The sequence below is a fragment of the Lolium perenne genome, chromosome 4 (genome assembly GCF_019359855.2).
Source record: "Lolium perenne isolate Kyuss_39 chromosome 4, Kyuss_2.0, whole genome shotgun sequence".
In the NCBI taxonomy this organism is placed as follows: domain Eukaryota; kingdom Viridiplantae; phylum Streptophyta; class Magnoliopsida; order Poales; family Poaceae; genus Lolium; species Lolium perenne.
Genome location: NC_067247.2, coordinates 403,420,819 through 403,441,031, shown reverse-complemented (window position 1 = coordinate 403,441,031; position 20,213 = coordinate 403,420,819). Strand labels below are relative to the sequence as shown.

The following is a 20,213-nucleotide window of genomic DNA, read 5'->3' as shown; positions in this document are numbered from 1 at the left end:
AACCACTCCAGCGTGGACGTGGAGAGAAGAACCAATCCGCCCCCAAACAAAGATTGTCATGGCATCTCCCTGCTTGGCAGAAGACTATGTGCTTCTGGACGATGGCTATTTATGTATATGTAGTCATGTGTGGGTCATCTGAGCACTCGTTGGGGTTTGAGGTCCACAGCGTGTCAAAAAAGTGTTTCTGCTAAAGCCACCATCAACTATGATAGTTTTGTTTCATCTCTCGTGAGATTCTGGAAAAAATCCTAAGCAAAGTGGTTGCATCTAAATCCTTCTAGAACCCTGTGTCGCCGATATAGTGTTCCTCATAATATCCTTCGTCGCACACCGACAAACGGAACAGTAGACCACCGGAACACCGTCTCTGTGGGATCAGGGTTTTGGGAAGCACATGTTTTTCTGTCTTTCATGTTTTAGTATTTATTTGAATTTCTAGTTCTAGTATTTGTTGTAGATACAGTCGATTTATCTTGTCTAGATGCGATTAGTTTGTTTCTTATTTCTGTAGTCATGCGTTATAATTTTTTATCCGAATTAAATCTTAAGTAATTTGCTTATTTGTTCAAGAATTGTGGGAGTGTTTCTTGCTCCTTTGCCCAGCCAGATCGACAAAAAACCACCGTGTCGAACTTAGATCATACTACCCTAGCTAGTAACACACGGAAATAAAATCTACTCGATTCAAAGTTGGTACACATTTGCTTCTTCTGTCGGCACTTGGCACTAGCATTATTTGTCTGAAAAAACCACTGGCCAGACGCATAGCTGACTTCTGCTAGCTACCGATCCCTTAGCATATGCAAGCTCGACCTCTCCGTAGTATACTAGCGCTGTCATACGTACGTGTCCATGCACTACCAAACTATGCATGGTGCTGGCATGAAAACCGTATAATATATATCTTCAGAGCGTGAACTCCGAGATCAGCGATTTCCAGGGCTACATGAGTTGCCGTATTCCATGTGCGCGGCTTGTTTTAAAATATCAAAGTCCATGAAGACATACTGAAAGTCGCCCGCGCCAGGCGTAGATCTCGCTCTAAATTAACGCACAGGGAGTTAAATAATCAATAATGGTACACGTAGACCAATTTTGCAGTTTACGTTAGGGCAGCTAGAGTCAAACTCGATCCATCGATCATGACATAGACACGCTTGCATGCATGTGCAATCGGGCTATAAATACCAACACACACAAGCTACAACATCGATCACACAAAGCCTTGCTACGACATCTAGTTAAAAATATCGAGATCACTAGCTAGGTAGTTTCCTCCATCAGAGTTGTAGCAATGGCGCTATCGTCCAAGAAGCTTGTCGTCCTGTTCGTTGCCCTGAGCCTGATGATTGCCGCCGTGCACGGCTGCGGACCCCACTGCCCGACCCCGTCGCCACCACCGCCGTCGACCAGCGGCGGCACCTGCCCCATCAACACGCTGCAGCTGGGCGTGTGCGCCGACGTGCTGAACCTGCTGAAACTACACCTCGGCGTGCCGGCTGACGAGCAGTGCTGCCCGCTGCTGCACGGGCTGGTCGACCTGGACGCCGCCGTGTGCCTCTGCACGGCCATCCGGGCCAATATCCTGGGCGTCGTCAGCCTCAACGTGACCGCCGACCTCGTCCTCCTCCTGAACCAGTGCGGCAAGACCTGCCCTCCCGGCTTCACCTGTCCTCGCTGAACGTATCCATACGCCCATATATGTGCTCTTTACTTGTCTCCGTTCCGTTTCATGTAAGTGTATGTCTCGTCCGTGCTCAGCTTCCCTGCCTGTCATTGGCTCGAGGTATGTTCGTAAAAGTGTGTCTCGTTGTGGTGTCTAAATAAAATGATGATGATCCACGTTGGTGGAGCTTGTATCTTCTGAAAATGTAGTTCCGCGTCTGTTGGTGGGCCTAAGATCTGAATGTAAACGTACGTGAAAGTATCAAAGAAAAGTTTGTTCAACATTTGTTAGCTCGATCCAACTGTATGACATGTGTTTACACTAGTAAAAAAGGAGGCTTTGGTTTTTGGCCAAAGAGCATTAACACCGGTTCGAGAGGCTAGAGTTTTAGCACCGGGGTTCGTGCGGGACTTTTAGTACCCGTTCATTCTCGAACCGGTACTAAAAGGTTGGCGTCACCCGACAGAGTTTAAGTACCGGTTCGTGACACGAACTGGTACTAAAGAGTTTCCTGCTCCCCACGCACCTCCACCCCTCGGATCGCCTTTTTAACTGCAAAATATAAAATAAAATGATAGAAAATTTTAAAAATAAAATCTTTTGAGATTCCTATATGTTATACAACCTACTAGGGAAAATAAAAAAATTTAAATTTTGACTTTATTTGCATAAAAAGTTTAGAAAAAGGTAAAATGGTATTAACTTTTGCATACGACGTCGGAAAAAACGTATAATATATCAAAATGATCGTGAGGAAAAGTTACATCCGGTTTGCCAATTTTTAGAATCTCAAAATTCCAAATGAAAATATGAAAGCAGGAAGATTTTAATTTTTGCTAGAAATTTAAGATTTTATATATTTTTAAATTAAAATTAATAATTGCACCTGGCATAAAGATTACTATTACTTTTCGCAAATTTTTAGATTTTCAAGTTTTAGGTTTGGAAAAAAATAAAAAAATACAAATAAAAAGGTAATGTTTATTTATTTATTCAAAATTATTAGTACATCATTACATTTGTTTATTAAAAGAATTATTTGAAATTCAAACAATAAAAAAACATGATATCGACTAACATGTTAATAGGATTGATATGATACTAGTATCACATACATGTGCGCGAAGCACTTGGAAGCGAGACGGGAGGAACTCAGAACTTAATCGTGCTAGTGCTGGTGTAGTAGGAGAATGGGTGACTGAGCGAGAAATTTGACCACGAGTAAGTAATTTGACTAGAGATAATTGTAGTTAGAGACTAATAACTAAAATATTAGAAATATTAGAGATTTATGCACTTTCTCTGCCGCATCGCCCACCTTTCGTACCGGTTCGTGTTACAAACCGGTACCAAAGGTCTTTAGCCCCACGGGCTCCTCCGTGCCCACGTGGAGGCATTTTTAATACTGCTTCGTAAGGAACCAGTACCAAAGGGGGGCTTTAGTCCGCATTCATTGGTACCGGTACCAAAGCCCCTCTGGAATCGGTACCAAACGCCGTTTTTCTACTAGTGTTATTGAAAAAAATACCGTATAACATGTATGAAAATACGCTTGCACTAAGTATAACACCCCACCTTGTAAAAAGGGTGTTACCACAACCACAACAAAGCTTAACTTGCTAGTGGAAGATTCCGGCAGTACCTCCCATGTACTGTCGGACATCCACGACTGGCAATAGAAATAACCATAATATATTTATAAGATTACCACAAGCGGAAGCATAAACAAGCTCATACAACACATATGGAGCTAGATGGTGAAGTCTCACCCCGCTACGCCACAGAAAAACCACCTTAGTAGTAACGACCACAAACCAAACATGGTTTATAGTTTATACACAACAAGCAAACCTAGCGATCATGAACCATAAGGCAAAGCATGTGAGATGTCATGATAAAGCTAGATGAAAGCAAGGGTGGTGTAGTCTGTGAGTGCACATCCGTGGGAGCTACGCTGTTCCAACCAGTTGCAAACCATCAAGCACTAAGTTGTACCTGAAACAAAACCACGAGAGGTGAGTTGCAAGACTCAGCAAGTACACAACATAAGCATGGTCAATATTGGAAAGTAAGAACATGACTCCATCTTTGAACATGTGAAAGTAATGTTTGAACTTCCCATCCTTTGAGTGAAATAGGTATGCATGAGGAAACAATGCAATCGAATAAGACCGTGACAAGGCTCTGAGCTTTTGCCGGCAAGCTGAGGAGGGGCGACGTGTCACCACAACTCCTTTTTATCTAACCAAGTGAGAGGACCATAGCATGGGGATGGACACGGAGGACCATACGCTCGCAAAGCGAGGATCATTCATTGGAGTTGGGAAGATACGCCCATGATGGATTTTGTATCGATAAGAACCAAGAACAACCAATCCCTATATCATACTAGTGGTATGGTTCATTGGAATGTACACTATAGAATGCCATGTTTGCCATTGCATGAATATAAGTGAATCATATAAACACGGGCATATTATAAGAAAAGAAATATATCCGTTGTTGCGCGGTGTACTCGCCTCAACCGTTGCGAGGGAGGTGGTGTGAGGCTACCTCCTGCGGAGTGCTGCTGCAACCTGCTATAATAACATGCATACAAGTCTCAAATTTTGCACCATAGCAAGGTATAAACAACAAGCACATACACGGTTCTAATCGCAACCCCAGGAAAGCAACCCTTTGCTGCCCATTTCACAAAACAATTCAAAACCAGAGCTTGCAAGCTCGGAACGAAGCAAATGATGTGGCTATGGATTCACAAGAAAAATACCTACAAATAAGTTCAGCTATTCAAACCCAGGTTATGAACTTAACTAGCTCATAACTAGCAAATACTACTATGCTGTTCACAGATTTCAGAATATGAAGCAACTGACTTTGAAAATTCATAGCAAGATAAAAAACCATGAAATTTAAGTAAAGCAAGTTAATCTATGAAGTACAAGATACCAGATAGCTATATCACTGTAGAACACCAATTTATCTACCATGGAATAGCATGAAAAGTTGTTAACAACAACTATGATAACACTGTTTTGTGAAAACGGATCAGAAACTTGTTTGTACCGGCGACTAAACCGCTCAACTAAATTGAATGAATGACCACTCAAAACGATTACAGGAACAAGACCTACAAATCATTCGAAACAAGCCCCTCTGATTCGGCCATCTGGGTACTCGAAATTAATGGTTTCTGAACCTGCCCGTCCACAGGAATATTGGAACAAGTTTCATCTTGTTTCCACTTGACCTTGCTAATCCCATGCCCTAAGAACCTAAGAACCACTAAGTACAGAACCTGAGAAGATCTTGGAAAGTGGGTTCACCCTTAAAGCTCAAGCAAGGGCAAAATAGACAGGGAGAGGCAGGGATCTTCTCTTCTTCTTGCCTCCTCTTCTTACCTCCTCTTCTTCTCCCGGAAGAACGGGTCCTGCTGCTGTTGGGGATGAGGGTGGACGAGCTAAGGTTTGGAAGGGGAGGGAGAGGATGAGGCCCTGGTAGGGTGCCTGCTCGTGAGAGGGAGGGATTCCATGGCTTCTATGGGGAGGATAAGGAAAAGAAGGGGATTGCTGCCATGAGAGGGAGCATGGCGTGAGAGCATGTCTAGCAGGACCCTTACTTTTCTGCCCTGTATTTCGCGACTTTTTCGCCCCGTATAAAAAATGCTCGTAGATACACCGTTCCGTCTAGCAGACCCCGTATTTGACCCCGTAAATTCGTAAATTTAAAACTTCAGGAAACTTGTTCATTCATAGTTCGTTCATCATACATACGAATCGACGTATCTACATACAAAATGCGCGATCATGGATCGCGACTTCTAGTCGGAGAGGTCGATGATGTACCCATCGGCCTCCGCCGCCGCCTCCCGCGCCTCCGCCTCCTTCACGGCGGCGATTGCCGCCGCCCTATCTTCCTCCTACGCCCTCTTCCTCTCATCGGCGTCCTTGAGGGACTCTTGAATCGCCTTCAAGAAGGCGGGGTCCTGGTCCTCGTCGTCCTCCTCCTCCTCGCCGGCGAGCGGAGCACCTCCGCCGCTAGTGCTCCCGATGCTCGCGTTCCATGGCTCCTTCACCCGGCGTTGGCGCTCCCACTCGGCGCGCCACTCGTCGAACTTGGGGCCGCTCATCGGCTTGAGCGGCGGGTCCTCGTTGTACCAGCGGCCGCCCCGCGCGAAGTCACGGAGCTTCGGCGGGACGAACGCGGCACCGTCGTACTCGCAGGCCGCACGGCGGCTCCCGACGGCGGATCTCTTGCATTGGAGCCGCCACGCATCTTCCACGTTGTCCGGCGAGCGGGATCGCTTCGATCCGCTCGCCGGCGAGGCGGTACTGCGGCGGCGGGCGTCCATGCCGGAGCTGGGGTGGAATGCGGCGCGGGGGAGTGAGGAATTGCTCGCCGGAGCAGGATGGAGGAGGCGGCGGCGCACGGCGGAACTAGGGTTGCGAGTGAGGGGTGGCACTCGCACGTTCGCCCGGTATAAGTAGGGGGCGGCGAGGCGGATTTCCTGGGCCCCGTATTCCGCCGAAACAGGCCGGCCTGAATACGGGGCCTGCTAGATGGCCCAAACCGCTACTGCCCTGTATCTCGCTGGAATTTTACGGGGCGGGCGGGTTATAAGGGGCCTGTTAGACATGCTCTGAGGATGGGGAATGGGGAATGCGGTGGTGCAGGAAGGGATAGACATGGGGTTATGAAGACCATATTTTTTTTCCTTTTATCTATACCTAATAATAAAGGAGCTAAGGTTTCTGCCAAAATTTTCGTCAACGCTTTTTTTGGACCGTTTTGCCCTCCCACCAAAATACATAATACTGCAAACTACCATTATACCGTTTCAGTTTATTTCCCACCTCCCACCGAGACAGGTCTGCGACGCAGTAGCCCATTCTCGCGCCTCCCGGTCCGCTCCCAGGGAGCGCGCAGCAGGCCCGCCGCTGGTGCTGGCCAAGTTCCCCGGCGCACTCGATCTGGCGCGAGAGACCAGAGGCCACACGGCGATGCGGGCAGCCGTGAGGAGTGTGTCTGTGGTCGAATTTTTCCAGGAGTGATCCCGCGCTCCAGTCCAATCCCATGAGAAGTCAAAGCATGTCTGAGCTCCTAGCGGCAGAGCATGTTGCGACTAATTTGATTGGTGTAGATAGTGCTGCTGTCTTCAATTTTTTTTTGTCCCTAATCATCACTAGATTAACCTCCTGCTGCCGCCTGCAATTTGGCACAATCCGCTGGTGACATGCATGCAGGAGGCGGGGAGGCCGACGAGCTCGACGATGGGATGGATTGAGGAGGCAGGCCAGCTCCTGCAGGCGGTGTGCGGCCGCCGGAGCTGAAGGGGAGGCGCGACGAATCACGCGGGGAGGAGATCGAGCAAGGTGGGAGGCGCTCGGGGTTGGCGTCAGGATAGGCAGAGAAAGTGTGGTTGGCGGGAGGACCGGGCAGGTGGCCAGTTGGGTCTAGGCTGGACTTCTTTTTTCTTGGTTGATCGGTAGGAAATCGTGCCGACCATGCTTCTTTCCATCTGTTTCCTTGATTGACCAGAGTCATGGGCCTTCCCACGTGGCATGATGGGCCACAAAGCTGCGCTTATGAGCCAGCTCCGTATCCGTATATACAAAATATGTCTTTATTAGTCCCACCTCGGTTTGTTTTAAGTTGTCTCGCCAGTTTATATACGTAAGTATCGTAGATATCAACAAGCTGATAAAGGACAGCGAGTGAGAGGCATCAACGATGGCGAGTGAGATGGATCAGCTATCCTCCTTTGGAAGGAAACAACAGGAAAGGAAGAAGATAAAAAACGGGTGGAAGGAACTAAGGAACAATAGGATCGATCACGCTGGCGCGTGCGGTTGCGGCCGGCGCACCCACGGTTCGGCATATGGTAGACAGCGAGCACCCGCAGGTGCAGTCCTCATGTACTCGACAGCCTGATGGGGGGGGTGGGAAGTTGTGGCGGAGCGAGTGCCTCCTTGCCGGACGAGCACAGACGCACGGCGGGCTCGTCGGCGACATTGGGAGGGAAATCGACGGCGGGTTGCCAGATGCACCAAAGACAAAGGGAAAAAGGACGGCTCGTTGGAGGCATCGGGATCACCTAGAGCTTCCGCTGCCACGCCTGAGGGTGCCGCCGGCCGTTTTTGTCGGACCTCCGAATCACTGCCTTCTTTCTTTGGAGGACGCCCAAGAGAAACGGGGCTGTTTTTTCTGCCACAGGCCATCGCTGTTGGGTGCACATGTACGGTCGTACAATAGATTTGATTAGACTATGAGATAAATCAATTTGGTTTCCCTTCTGATTTTTTGATTCACCTTCCTAAGTGTGTGTTGTAGATTTGATTATACTATGAGATAAATCATGGAGTAGCTCAGCTTTAGAATTTTATTATGACCATGCGAGTAAATTTGAGGCAAAAATATTGAGCCAAAATTTGAGATGTTTGTGCTGTAAAAGCTAATGACCTGATGATTTTTTTTTCTGCAAGGATCTACGTCTTTCGTAAGGAAGTAAAAGATAGGCCAATTAAGTACTTCATGTTATTTGTTTATTTACTGTGATACCGTAGCAACGCACGGGTTTTGTTCTAGTCTCTACTTATATTAAATGGCTAGAGGTGGTGGGATGGTTGGTACTTCCGTCCTCCCGCACTCTTTCCTACCGCCGCCTTGCCTGCGTAAACCAGAGAAAGAATGATCGCGAAAAAACAGTAGACAGAAGACAAAAACGTTCCTTCACACGTATTCGCTCCTAATCAGTTATGCCACGCCCACGACCTAGGCAGAACTGCTCCCTCACCGCTAGGCACTAGCAGACCCCTGACCCCTCCCACGAACACGAGCAAGGGCTGTGCCGGAGACCATGGGAGAAGGATCAAGGAGACAATGGTAAGCGGATGGCACCTTTCCAACTCCGGTATCCCTCTCCCGGACGCTGCATCCTTCCCTCCTCACGGTAACCACTCCACCTGTACATCGCTCCACCAATCTACTCGCCATGGAACACAAGACGTCGTCGCTGCCTTCTCATGTCCACGCCAAATACGATTCAAGGTACCACCTGCACACATATAGGACAAATAAATGGACATGGATTTTCTTTTGGTTTTGCTGTCAGTTGGTGCATCTGAAGCAGACAGTTAATTACTGAATCGGCTGGGTATTTCTTGTCTCCAATTTCTTCATCTGATGGTGGATTTGTAGTTGATGCCACCATTTTAGGAGGAATTGCCAGCCACGCGAGGGGTGAGCAGTGGCACTGGCATATCCCTCCTTTGGACTCCATCTCAAGGTAAGATGAGAGATTAACTCCTTCCACCCATGTATCGACACCTATAACTTGTCTGACAAATTGTCTCAATGGATTGTTGATCGAAATTAGTTACGGAATTGGTTTTAATTCTGTAAAGATTAGTTAGGAATCATCACTAGCACCTTTAAGATATATTCAAACACTTTGCATGGTTGATCAATGTTGTTGAGTACTCGAAGTACTGGTTAATAAATTTTACATTCTAAAAAACTGCCGCCTTTTCTAATCATCGGATTTAGTCTGTCTCTATAATTGTTATGGTGACCTGACAATGACGTCAGAAATATATTACCAAGAGATATTGTTTTCTTCCACTGCTGTGAAGACGCCCCGTGAAATTTATTTGTGAGGAATTTACTACCTGTGCAGATCCAGTCCTGAATTGAGATAGTTTTAACAGAGTGTATTTAATATGGAGTCTGGACAGAATAAGTCAAATACTCGGGTCAAGAAGGAGATGGACGAGCTGATTGACTTGGGCTGTTCAGAGCCTTTCTAACCACAATGACAGGATGTAGTGTCCATGGTGAGAACTCCTAATCTGTTCCTTCAAGTTTAGAACAAGGCTACTGGTCAATCCTTTACAGAAAATTAGTTGTTGAGCTTGCAGCCGTAAAACAGACAATGCCATTGCAGTATATCATTCTAAAAACGGCTTTTTTTTGTCTTGCGTTATTTTGCTAGGAACATTTTTTTGCGCTACTTTGGTAATATTTTCTTTTTGGTAAGAACAATTATCCATGGACGTAAATTACTTTGATCTGGGAGGGCGCCAAAGTAAACATATTGCCTTTGATGATTATTTTTTGACGTGACAAAGGCTTATGCTGTTGTAAATTAATTTCTATTGTAGAAGGGTCTTTGACGTTGAGCTGAAAGTGCTGTGGTGATTATGTGAGGGATTTTTTCCGGTGAGCAGGCCTGGCACATTTTAGGTCTATTTTCAGTACTTATGAGTGGTCATGGGTGTCTATACATATTTTATTTATTAATTACTGTACTTATATCAATAATTGGATACTTGAGAATAAATTTCAAATGGTAGAAGTTAGAACACCAATCAGGCAATCATCATTATGATCACTGTCAAGCTCGGAGGGTGCCATTTCTATTGTATAATAGCAACTATTCATTTTGTATGGCTTGCAGCTGCATGTGTAATCTCGTTGAGAAGGGTATTCTTAAGTGCCAACCAAACTGACCTCAGCTGCCTTCTCGTTGAGGTTTCAGGACAAACACTAGTAGAAAAATGGGCTTTAGTCCCGGTTCGCAAGGGCCATTAATCCCGGTTAGACAACCGGTACTAATTATGCGCGACTAAAGGCCCCCCCCTTTAGTCCTTGTTGCTTACGAACCGGGACACTAGTAGAAAAAGGGGCTTCCGTCCAAGCCTTTAGTACCGGTTTCCTTACGAACCGGTACTAAATGGTGCATTAGTACCGGTTGCATTGCCCAAGCCTTTAGTACCGGTTCGTAAGGACCTTTAGTACCGGTTCGTGACACGAACCGGTACTAAAGGGTTTGCGTCTGCCGAAAAACCTTTAGTACCGGTTCGTGACACGAACCGGTACTAAAGGTTTTCCTGCTTCCCACGCACCTCCACCCCCCCCCCCCCCCCACCCCCGTGGATCGCCTTTTTTTTGCTTTGTAAAATACAAATGAAAATGATAGAAAATTCAAAAAATAAAATGTTTTCAGATTCTTATATGTTATGCAACCTACTATTCGGTGAAATTAAGAAATTTGAATTTTGTCTTTTTTGCAAAAAAAGTTTGAAAAATGGTAAAATCGCATTAATTTTTGCATACGACGTCCGAAAAAACGTATAATATATCAAAAAAATGCTGGGAAAAAGTTACATCCGAATTTACCGGGGTTTACCCGATTAGCCAATTTTTAGATTCTCAAAATTTCAAATGAAAATATGAAAGCAGGAAGATTTTAGTTTTTTTTTTCAGAAATTTAGAATTTTATATATTTTTTATTTTTTAAAAAATTAAAATTAATAATTATAAGATTTTTTGAGTCCTAACATATTACTATTACTTTTAGCAAATTCTAAGATTTTCAAATTTTCAAGTTTTAGGTTTTGCAAAAAATATTAAAATTTTAAAAAATAACTAAAAAAATAATAATTAAAAAAGTTAATTTATTAATTTATTCAATATTATTATTACATCATTACTTTTGTTTATTAAAAGACTAATTTAGAATTTAAACGATAAAGAAGTGTGACATCGACCAACATGTTAATAGATTGATATGATACTACTATCACATACATGCGCGCGAAGCACTTGGAAGTGGAACGGGATGGAACTTGGAAGTTAAGCGTGCTATTGCGGGAGTAGTGTGCGGATGGGTGACCGACCGGGAAGTTTGACCACGGGTAAGTAATTTGATTAGAGACTAAGTGTAGTTAGAGACTGACGGAAATACTAGAAATTCTGAAAAAAGAGGGTGTGAAAAATAATTAGAAAAAATGGATATTTTTTTAACGATAGGCTTTAATACCGCGGGTTCCTCCGTGTCCACGTGGAGGCACCTTTAGTACCGGTGGGAGGCTTTTAGTACCGGATCTTTAGTACCGGTTCCAAAACCGGTACTAAAGCCACTTTGGAACCGGTACTAAAGGGGGGTTTCTCTACTAGTGGGACTAAAGGCCCCGCCACGTGGGCGGCTAGCATGCGTCGGGGCGAAGGACCAAGGCTATTTCGAGTTAATTTTTTTTAAATTCATTTAGGTTTCTAATTATTTTTCACTCCCTCTTTTTTTCTATTTTTCAGAATTTCTACTATTTCAGTTATTTGCATAGTTTAGTAGAGGTTTCTATCTCTAACTACACTTATCTCTAGTCAAATTACATACTCGTGGTCAAACTTCCCGCCCGGTCACCCATCCTCCCACTACTCTAGCACTAGCACGCTTAACTTTTGAGTTCCATCCCGTTCCGCATCCAAGTGCTTCGCGCGCATGTATGTGATAGTAGTATCATATCAATCCTATTAACATGTTGATCGATGTCATATTTTTTTATTGTCTGAATTTCAAATAATTCTTTTAATAAACAAAAGTAATGATGTAATAATAATCTTGAATAAATAAATAAACATTAACTTTTTAATTTGTATTATTTTTAATTTTATAAATTAATTAAATTATATTTTTGCCAAACCTAAAACCTAAAAATTTGAAAATCTAAAAATTGGATAAAAATGATAGTAAAATCTTCCTGCTTTTGTATTTTAGGATGCAATTATTAATGTTAAGTTTTAAAAAAATAAAAAATATATAAAATCCGCAATTTATAGCAAAAACTAAAATCTTCCTGCTTTTGTATTTCCATTTGGAATTTTGAGAATCTAAAATTTGGCTAACCAGGTAAACCCGGTGAATTTGGATGTAACTTTTTCTCAGGATTTTTTTGATATATTATACGTTTTTTTCCGACGTCGTATGCAAAAGTTATTGCGGTTTTACCATTTTTTAAACTTTTTTGCAAAAAAATTGAAAATTAAAACATTTTATTTTTTTGAATTTTCTATCATTTTATTTTCTATTTTACAGTGCTAAAAAAGACGATTAATCAAAAAAAAACCTTTAATCCCCTTTAGTCCCGGTTGGTGTCCCCAACCGGGATTAAAGGTTCTTGCCCTGGCCGCAGCCCACAGTAGCCCTTTAGTCCCGGTTGCCCCGAGCATTAGTCTCGGTTCACCAGCAGAACCGGGACTAAAGACCCATTAGTCCCGGGTCAAAGTATTTGGGAACTAATAGGTTGGGATGGAAGGCCTTTTTTCTACTAGTGAAAGTCTTCCTATTGCTAATTTCACTATTTTGTTTGGTTGTTCCTCTCTGTGGTCTGGCTGCTCTCTCTCTCTTTGTGCGGTCTCTTCCACTATTTCAGGTGAGACGCCAATCTAACCTGGGTATCCCACCAATTTGTTGTGGTATAATTTCTTTTGCTGCTCACAATTATATATCTTACTGATCTTGTTGATGTCTTCACAGCGTTCAAGCCTGGGACTTGGTCACGGCTACATCATACTCCTCGGCCATACTCCTAATCTATTCCATTACAGTTCCCTGTTGAATGCATATTCCGAAAATTCTTATTATGAAAAGGTTGAGATGTTGATGAAAGATTTGAGATCCTCTGGTTTAACACCAAACAAGGTATACTTTCTCTGCTTGTTTTTTTTTGTTGAGATCCTCTGATTTGCTCTCTCAGTTTAAATTTTTAAGTTTCCTTTTCTTTAAGTGTTGAGTTCTTTTCTCAATATACATGCACATCCCTATGATAAGTTAGAAAATTGTTAGCATGGATATTGAGAAAACCTAGGTAATGTGTCACAGGGAGTAGCTGCTTCTTTTTTGTGGCTAGACATATTCATAATTTTATACGTCCAGCTGGTGTTGTTAAGATCTTCAGATAGCAGCTTCCTCTTGTACTTTTTTTTTAAAAAAAAAACTTCCTCTTGAACTGAATCTAGCTCTTCAGTGGTTCGCCCCCCTACTTGTATTTGGCATGGTCCCCGGTGTATTGATGGAACATGGTGTCCAAGTGCTCCTGCGCCAATTTGGGTCCTACTCCCCGGAGTAGGTGAGAAGGAAGAGCCACTGCTCGGAGCCATTGGGTATTCATTTGTGGGTTTTAACACCTGTTGTAGTAGGATGAAGACTGTCAAGACTTGCGTTAATCCCTTTTGCTTTTACAATGAAAAGACAGAGTAAGTATCATCTTCTTATGGTAAATATTATTCGCCTTTTCTCTATCATCATTTTTCTAGGATTTGGGAAATTTTCTTTTGAGATCCCGCATAAAACTCTAAATATGTCAATTTTCTATTTGGCATGTCTGATGATTAAAATGACCAAGACATGCATCATTGACGTATTTGTATTCTTTGCTGTTGGAAACTATATAAACTTAGTTACGTGATTATTGTGAGCTTCTTCCATGTTATCTGAGCAATCATGTTATTGTTGCTGTTCATTCTTGTTTTTTCTTTTGTCGCTTATTTTCTGTCAAATTTGCTAAATGAAATAATCTCAACCTGCTGTATCAGAAATATTTCTGAATTTTGGCCAAATTGTTAACTGAAATATTGTTAATTACAGTCAGTTTGAGATTGCTGGCCAAATTTCAAGGAAATCCCTGGATTTTTTTTTTGAAAATTGCGAACATCCAGTATGCGAAGTGACATACAGCTGACTAAAACCAGAACTTTTAGTGCTAGAATTTCAAACGAAGTAACATTACAACTGCTTGCTGCCTGTTAACCCATCTTTTTTTTTTAAAGTTCACCTTGATCTTTTCGACTGTGCCTTCAAAAAATGACTCCAATCCAGGCACTTTGCGTGCAATCTCTAGCAGAAAGCCTGCAACCTCATGTTATGATGTTCTAGGTGCACCTACTCCAGCAGACTAGCCGTGCACGTCGCCATCCATCTTCAGTTTACCATTTCCTTCATGATCGTGTACTGCAACAATTTGTTCATATGAGAAGTCTCATCTTGTTTTTTCTCATTGCCTGCCAACATACACCATGGTGGCTCATTCCAGACGGTGAAGTAACTTTGTAGATGCATCCTATACAATCAGCTCAGCAGTGCAAAACTGCAGTTTGAAGAAATAAAATAAAATTCTCAAATTGAAGCTTAAAGCACCCAATTGCACGGACCTGGCACCTTGAGTAACTTGTCTATCATTGCCTCATTAGGTACCCGATGTACGGCGACTAGCTCAATTCTTGGGTGCCAAGATGGTCATATACACCCGCTGACCAGCTACGCGCTCATGGTGGCACCGTGGCACTCATGGTCGAGGCAGCCGAGGGTATGCTCAGTGTCAGCAATAATGCGCTGCTCCGGGTTTCTTGGAATAGACCTGCCGTCAGCATCAACGTCGCAACTATGCCCATGTATTTCTTCGCCAAGATCGTGGGCCTAACCGGCTTGCTTCTTACATTCGGCTCCACTCCAAGATCAAGGCACCACCAGAATGGGGTTGGAGACGACAACTTGCCTCGGTCATTGTGGCGGTTGGCGCCACAGTTGATAGCGCAGTATTTCAAAATGTAATGATTGTAAACATATTTGATTTTTCTAATACCACGGGGCTAGCTTTTGTGTATTCTGGAATATTTATGTGCATCCAACGTTTATATTTAAAAGACATGTATGATGAACTAAAACATAAGAAACGTGGCCATCTTTTGTGTATTCTGGAATATTTATGTGCGTCCAACGTTTATATTTAAAAGACATGTGTGATGAAATAAAATATATAAGAAACGTGGCAACGCACGGGCATTCAACTAGTTTCACATAATTTCGAAATAAACTAAATAATCTTGTCCGTTGAATTGTTTAAGCCATGAAGGATGCATCTGGTTTCCAAATGCGGAGCATGAATAGTCCATTTCGATCACCTCGACAAGCCCGACACAGCTATGGAGTCGGATTTTTGATTAACACAACCAATTAAAAGATGGTTATTAAGAGTCGAAAGATATGTTTTTTCTCGGAAAGGTTATCGGAAACCAGGGTGTTACACCAAGTCCGCATGACTCGCGATCAAAGTGGCGGGGAGGGACACATATTTAGTATTTTGCGCATATATATGGCTCCGCTAAACATAAGGTTCAGATCCAATATCATGTCACTCGGGTCAAAGTAAGCAGCATTACACATAATATACAGTTGCATCAACATCCGAACAATTAAGAATATTTTTAAGCTAGATACACCAAGTTCATATTACAATTTATTCTTAAATGGTTGATCACATCCAAATTCCATCCAACCTAACTGCCTACCAAAGGAGGAGTCACACATGGTGGAGGAGGATGAAAACAAGGTGAGGAGATTAGCTTACGAATGTTGGCGGAAAAGACAACTTAAAAATGAAAACCCTCCGTCATAGGAACCTCACTCGCTCGGTTCTGAACTGTGTCGCACTTGTCATACAATCACTAGTAGAAAATGGGGTAACCATCTAAGCCTTTAGTACCGGTTCCATTACGAACCGGTACTAAAGGGGTCATTTGTACCGGTTTGGAGGCTCAAGCGGGCGAGGAGCTTTCGTACCGGTTTGTTAGGGGCTTACGTACCGGTTCGTGTTAGGATGAGAAGTTGTTCCGGGTTTTGAAATAGTGGAGCTTGATTTTCCTAGAGGTGACGATGAGAAGACAATGGTCAATGTCAAGCACGGTTTCACCCTATAGCCGAAGAAATACGTCGTCCTTTTGCAAAGGCCACCGACTCCTCGTAGCAGTCCACATGAGCAGGAAAGGCCACCGACTCCTCTTGGTAGCAGTCCACATGAGCAGCAAAGACCATTGAATCCTCCTGGTAGTAGTCCACATGAGCAGCAAATTCCACACCTACCTGAGAGGGACCCCAGTGTGAATCCACCATCTCGAGATCCTCCGCGTGAGATAGCGTCCTTTAAGCGGAACGGTACGCCGCCTAGGAAGAGATCTAGACAAGAGAAACCACTGCCGCCTATTGAGAAGTTGCCTTGGTAAATGAGTATCGAGGAAAATGAGCAAACCTGCAAGTCCCAACTGAAATCCTTTTTTGCTAAGGAAGTGCTAGAGATACCTTTTGAGAAGACACTAGATCCGGTGAAAGTTGTGCATACCGTTGAGAATCTATATGAACCTGTACCATCGCCGCCATCTGACTATAGGCGTTCTATTGAAAGGTCGTATGACGAGATGGTGGAGGCGAAAAAACGCAATCAATCGGGTGTCACAGCGAAAAAAGGGAAACAACAAGTGCACCAGCTCGAAGAACAACCCGTTCAATCGGTCCCCCCTCTCATGGTGTTTGACGAGAAGGCCGTTCAATGTTCTCGACAATACATCGATTACCCCATCGCTGAAGTAGAATATAAATTTGTTCAAGGGAAAGATTTGGTCGAGAATCTCAAGAAGCTACCAACAAGTATGCGTAATTTGCATGCGTGGTACAGTAATGCCACAAAGAGAGGGATCGAGTCTATCATGGTGCGAGTTAAGGAAGAGCACTACTTCCAAGAATACTCTGTCAGCGTTGACTTCTGCGAAGTTTTTCATTTATACAATCTCCGGGCCCTCGACAAATCAATCATCAGTTGCTATTATCTGTAAGTGATTTATTTTGTTTAGTATGGAAGATGACAAAAACCCTTTACCGATTCGTTGACAAAATCAGCCACCACTCAAAAAGCAATTTTACCTCATTTTTACAAATGAAAAGCTTTAGCACATGTTTAATCTCTTCTTTCCTTTGCAAAGGACCATTCAACCACCGCAATGTTGAGTCACCATTCTCTCTTTTAAAGCACTTTCCTAGAAGCATTGGCAGTGATTCGTAGTGTAATGTGCTTGTCCCAAGACAAGATTATTTATTGCATATTTGTGATGCTTGCATCTTTCGATATGTTTACTTCTAGTCTTCTTTTGGACTTCAGAGGTGCCCTATGCATTTATGTTTTGCTTCCAAATAGGGGCAAGCGAGATACCACTTTGTCTTACTTCATTATGACTATTGCAATCTTGCAAGTGTTTATGTTTCATGTTGCTTATCATTGCTATTGGTATCCATTCATGGTTTGCATTACTGGTGATTATGTTGTTTCACATGCTCCTTATTTATGAATTAGCTAAGTATTTGATCATCCGTGAGAATATATACATCTTATGGAACAAATAGGTTCGTGAAAGTCTTTTATCACACTCAGTTGTCACTGAATTGTTTGAGGACAAGCAATAAGCTACGTCCAAAACATATCTACTTTCCAGAACCTTTTTGTTATTATTTGCCCTCAAACTTGTGTGTTTTTTGAATGCAACTAGCGCAAACAAACGTTGTTTTCAGAAAATCAACTTTCGGGAAAAATCCCAGAAATATATCCAAATGCCTTATTTTCCCGGGGAACTCACGGAGCCAGAAGGTGAAGAGCAGGGGGGCTTGGAGCTGGGATTACATGGCTCAGGCGCGGCTCAGGCCTGGCCGCGCCTGGAGGGTGTATTCCCGACCCCTTCGTCGTTTCGGCCTCCCCTTTCAGCTATAAGATCCTCGTCACTAGAAAACCCTAAGGGGTTCGTAGTTATTCTAGAGAAAAGTCTGTAGCGCCGCTGCCTCGCGAAGCCCTATTTCGGAGGCAGGAAATGCCCATGTTAGCTATTATATGAGTCATGTTAGCTATTATATGAGTCATCTCATTCATGCAATGCCCGATTATCCATCCATGTGCCTACTGTATTTTAATCCGCTGTTTACCGCATCCACCACTGCTGCTGTTTTTACTTTATTTCCGCTGTTACTTTATTACTGCCACTGCTAGAAAACTGTTGCTACTGATAAACCTCTACGAGCTAGTATATTTCCAGATGCAGCTGAATTGACAACTCAATTGTCAAGGCTTATATTTATTCTTTGGCTCCCCTTGTGTCGAATCAATAAATTGGGTAATACTTCCCTCGAAGCCTGTTGCGATCCTCTATACTTGTGGGCCATCACGCGCACATGCGGAGGTTTTGCCCCGTGGATATATAATCTTAGAATGAGTGATTATTTTTTGCATTATTATTGTAAAATCACCTAGAATACAAATATTTCTATGGTATTCTAGTTCATAGATTATAAAATAATAATTTATTTTTGTGTGGAATGACTTTATATGATTATTTGGAATAGTGAGTAAAATTTATTTGAATTACTCATTTGAAAAAATAGTTCGGTAAATTAGATCAAACCCTTTCAAGAGAAGTAAAGCCCTTGTGCATACATTGCATGCATAGCATACACTGCATGTGTGTTGTTTGTTAATATATTTTCATTGCAATTTGTTTGATCCCGTAGATTGTCTGGAGTGTGCCAACTATTGTTGTAAGGATTGTGACACTGACAACCTCTACCATGAAACTTCACTTTTGTTCATGAATACCTAATGTTTTCTTGGACTTTGATATTTTTTCGTATAATGTATGTGTGGGTTTTAAAATTATATTAATGCTATGTTATGACACCAAGTTGCTTAGCTCATGGCATGGCTATGTGTTAGATAAAAAAGTATATATTTTGATATTGCAGAAACAACTTAATTAGTCAATCATCAGGGTGGATGGAATTAATATTTTCTTGCCATCTCTATGGGGACACATCAATGAGTTGCTAAGATATTTCTATTGGGAGCATGTCTATGAGGCAATTTCTATGTATGATCATGTATTATGCAAATCCTTGGAAAGCACCCAAGAACTATGGAGATTAGACATGTTTCTAGTTTATTAGCTTCCATGTGGAACCACATGTCATATCATCTCTGTCTTGACTAAGTAGGTTGTATGAACCCAATCCAGCGTGATAGGAAGATGTAGAATGTGTTGGTGGCAAAAAGTCTGTTGTGGTTAGGGAATTACTTTTAAAAAGTCTCGTCTTAGTCTTCACCCAACCATTTGATGAAAAATGACCATCATGGTGGAACGGGTTCTCTGAATCAGGTGGGTGAAGTGTAAAACCTCTCAAGATTGTCAATACAATGTACTTAGCGGTGTCCTTATTTATTGAAAATTGTGAGCAAGCACTAGTAGAAAAAGGGGCAACAATACCGGTTCCAGAGGGCCTTTTGTACCAGTTAAGCCACTGGTACAAAAGGTTCGGTGCAAAAGCCCCCCCCCCCCCTTTGGTACCGGTTCCTTACGAACCGGTGTTAAAGGGGACTACACGTGGGCACCCAGGAGAGCGCAGGGCTAGGGAGCTTTGGTACTGGTTTGTAATACGAACCGGTACCAAAGGTTGTCTGTCGCGGCAGAGAAAAAGCAGAAATCTCTGCGGCGGCAGAGAATTCAGGGTTTAGGGTTTTAGGAGGGGTTTAGGGGTATCAGACCGTTTCATATCGCATCGATACGCCTGCTACACGTTTGGGTTTAGGTAGTACATGAAGATAAGGGTGATGCATAGCAACTTGGTGCATGTAATATAACACATGTAATTACATAATATCGCAAATTAAGTAGTACATGCATGAAGATCGGTCTTCATGCATATATAGTGGTACTCTCCGAGGCATATACTATCTATTACATGTAGCATAGTGGTACTCTCCGAGTCAAACTGTATGTTACATGTACATCTTCATTCATAGTGGAACTCTCCGAATGGCGGTATGACGTCCCGAAGGAAACATTTCGCCAATTCATCGCCAATTGCTTTGAAGCGTTCCTCGATTGAGATCCTGTCCCGCTT

General features: G+C 42.9%; 1 protein-coding gene and 3 long non-coding RNA genes across 4 annotated transcripts; 3 read left to right on the top strand and 1 right to left on the bottom strand.

Annotated features, from left to right (window-relative positions):
* The first annotated feature begins 1,220 nt into the window (after window positions 1-1,220).
* LOC127297435 (cortical cell-delineating protein) lies at window positions 1,221-1,940 on the top strand. The gene has a single exon (XM_051327738.2). It carries the CDS (start codon window positions 1,298-1,300, stop codon window positions 1,682-1,684), a length of 387 nt encoding a protein of 128 aa, XP_051183698.1. The 5' UTR covers window positions 1,221-1,297; the 3' UTR covers window positions 1,685-1,940.
* A 1,405-nt stretch (window positions 1,941-3,345) lies between these two features.
* On the bottom strand, window positions 3,346-5,224 carry LOC139830383 (uncharacterized). The gene is made up of 3 exons (XR_011742282.1): window positions 4,996-5,224; window positions 4,189-4,248; window positions 3,346-3,664 (listed from the first exon to the last, which is right to left on the bottom strand). It is a non-coding gene; the product is annotated as an uncharacterized lncRNA (long non-coding RNA).
* A 3,610-nt stretch (window positions 5,225-8,834) lies between these two features.
* Window positions 8,835-10,205, top strand: LOC127349279 (uncharacterized). Its single transcript, XR_007880180.2, has 3 exons — window positions 8,835-8,954; window positions 9,345-9,501; window positions 9,829-10,205. It is a non-coding gene; the product is annotated as an uncharacterized lncRNA (long non-coding RNA).
* Window positions 10,206-12,783: 2,578 nt separating this feature from the next.
* On the top strand, window positions 12,784-14,135 carry LOC127349278 (uncharacterized). Its single transcript, XR_007880179.2, has 2 exons — window positions 12,784-12,879; window positions 12,984-14,135. It is a non-coding gene; the product is annotated as an uncharacterized lncRNA (long non-coding RNA).
* Window positions 14,136-20,213: the final 6,078 nt, after the last annotated feature.

Excerpts from the sequence above, each read along its gene's own strand:
- LOC127297435 (XM_051327738.2), top strand. The coding sequence starts at position 1,298 with ATGGCGCTATCGTCCAAGAAGCTTGTCGTCCTGTTCGTTGCCCTGAGC.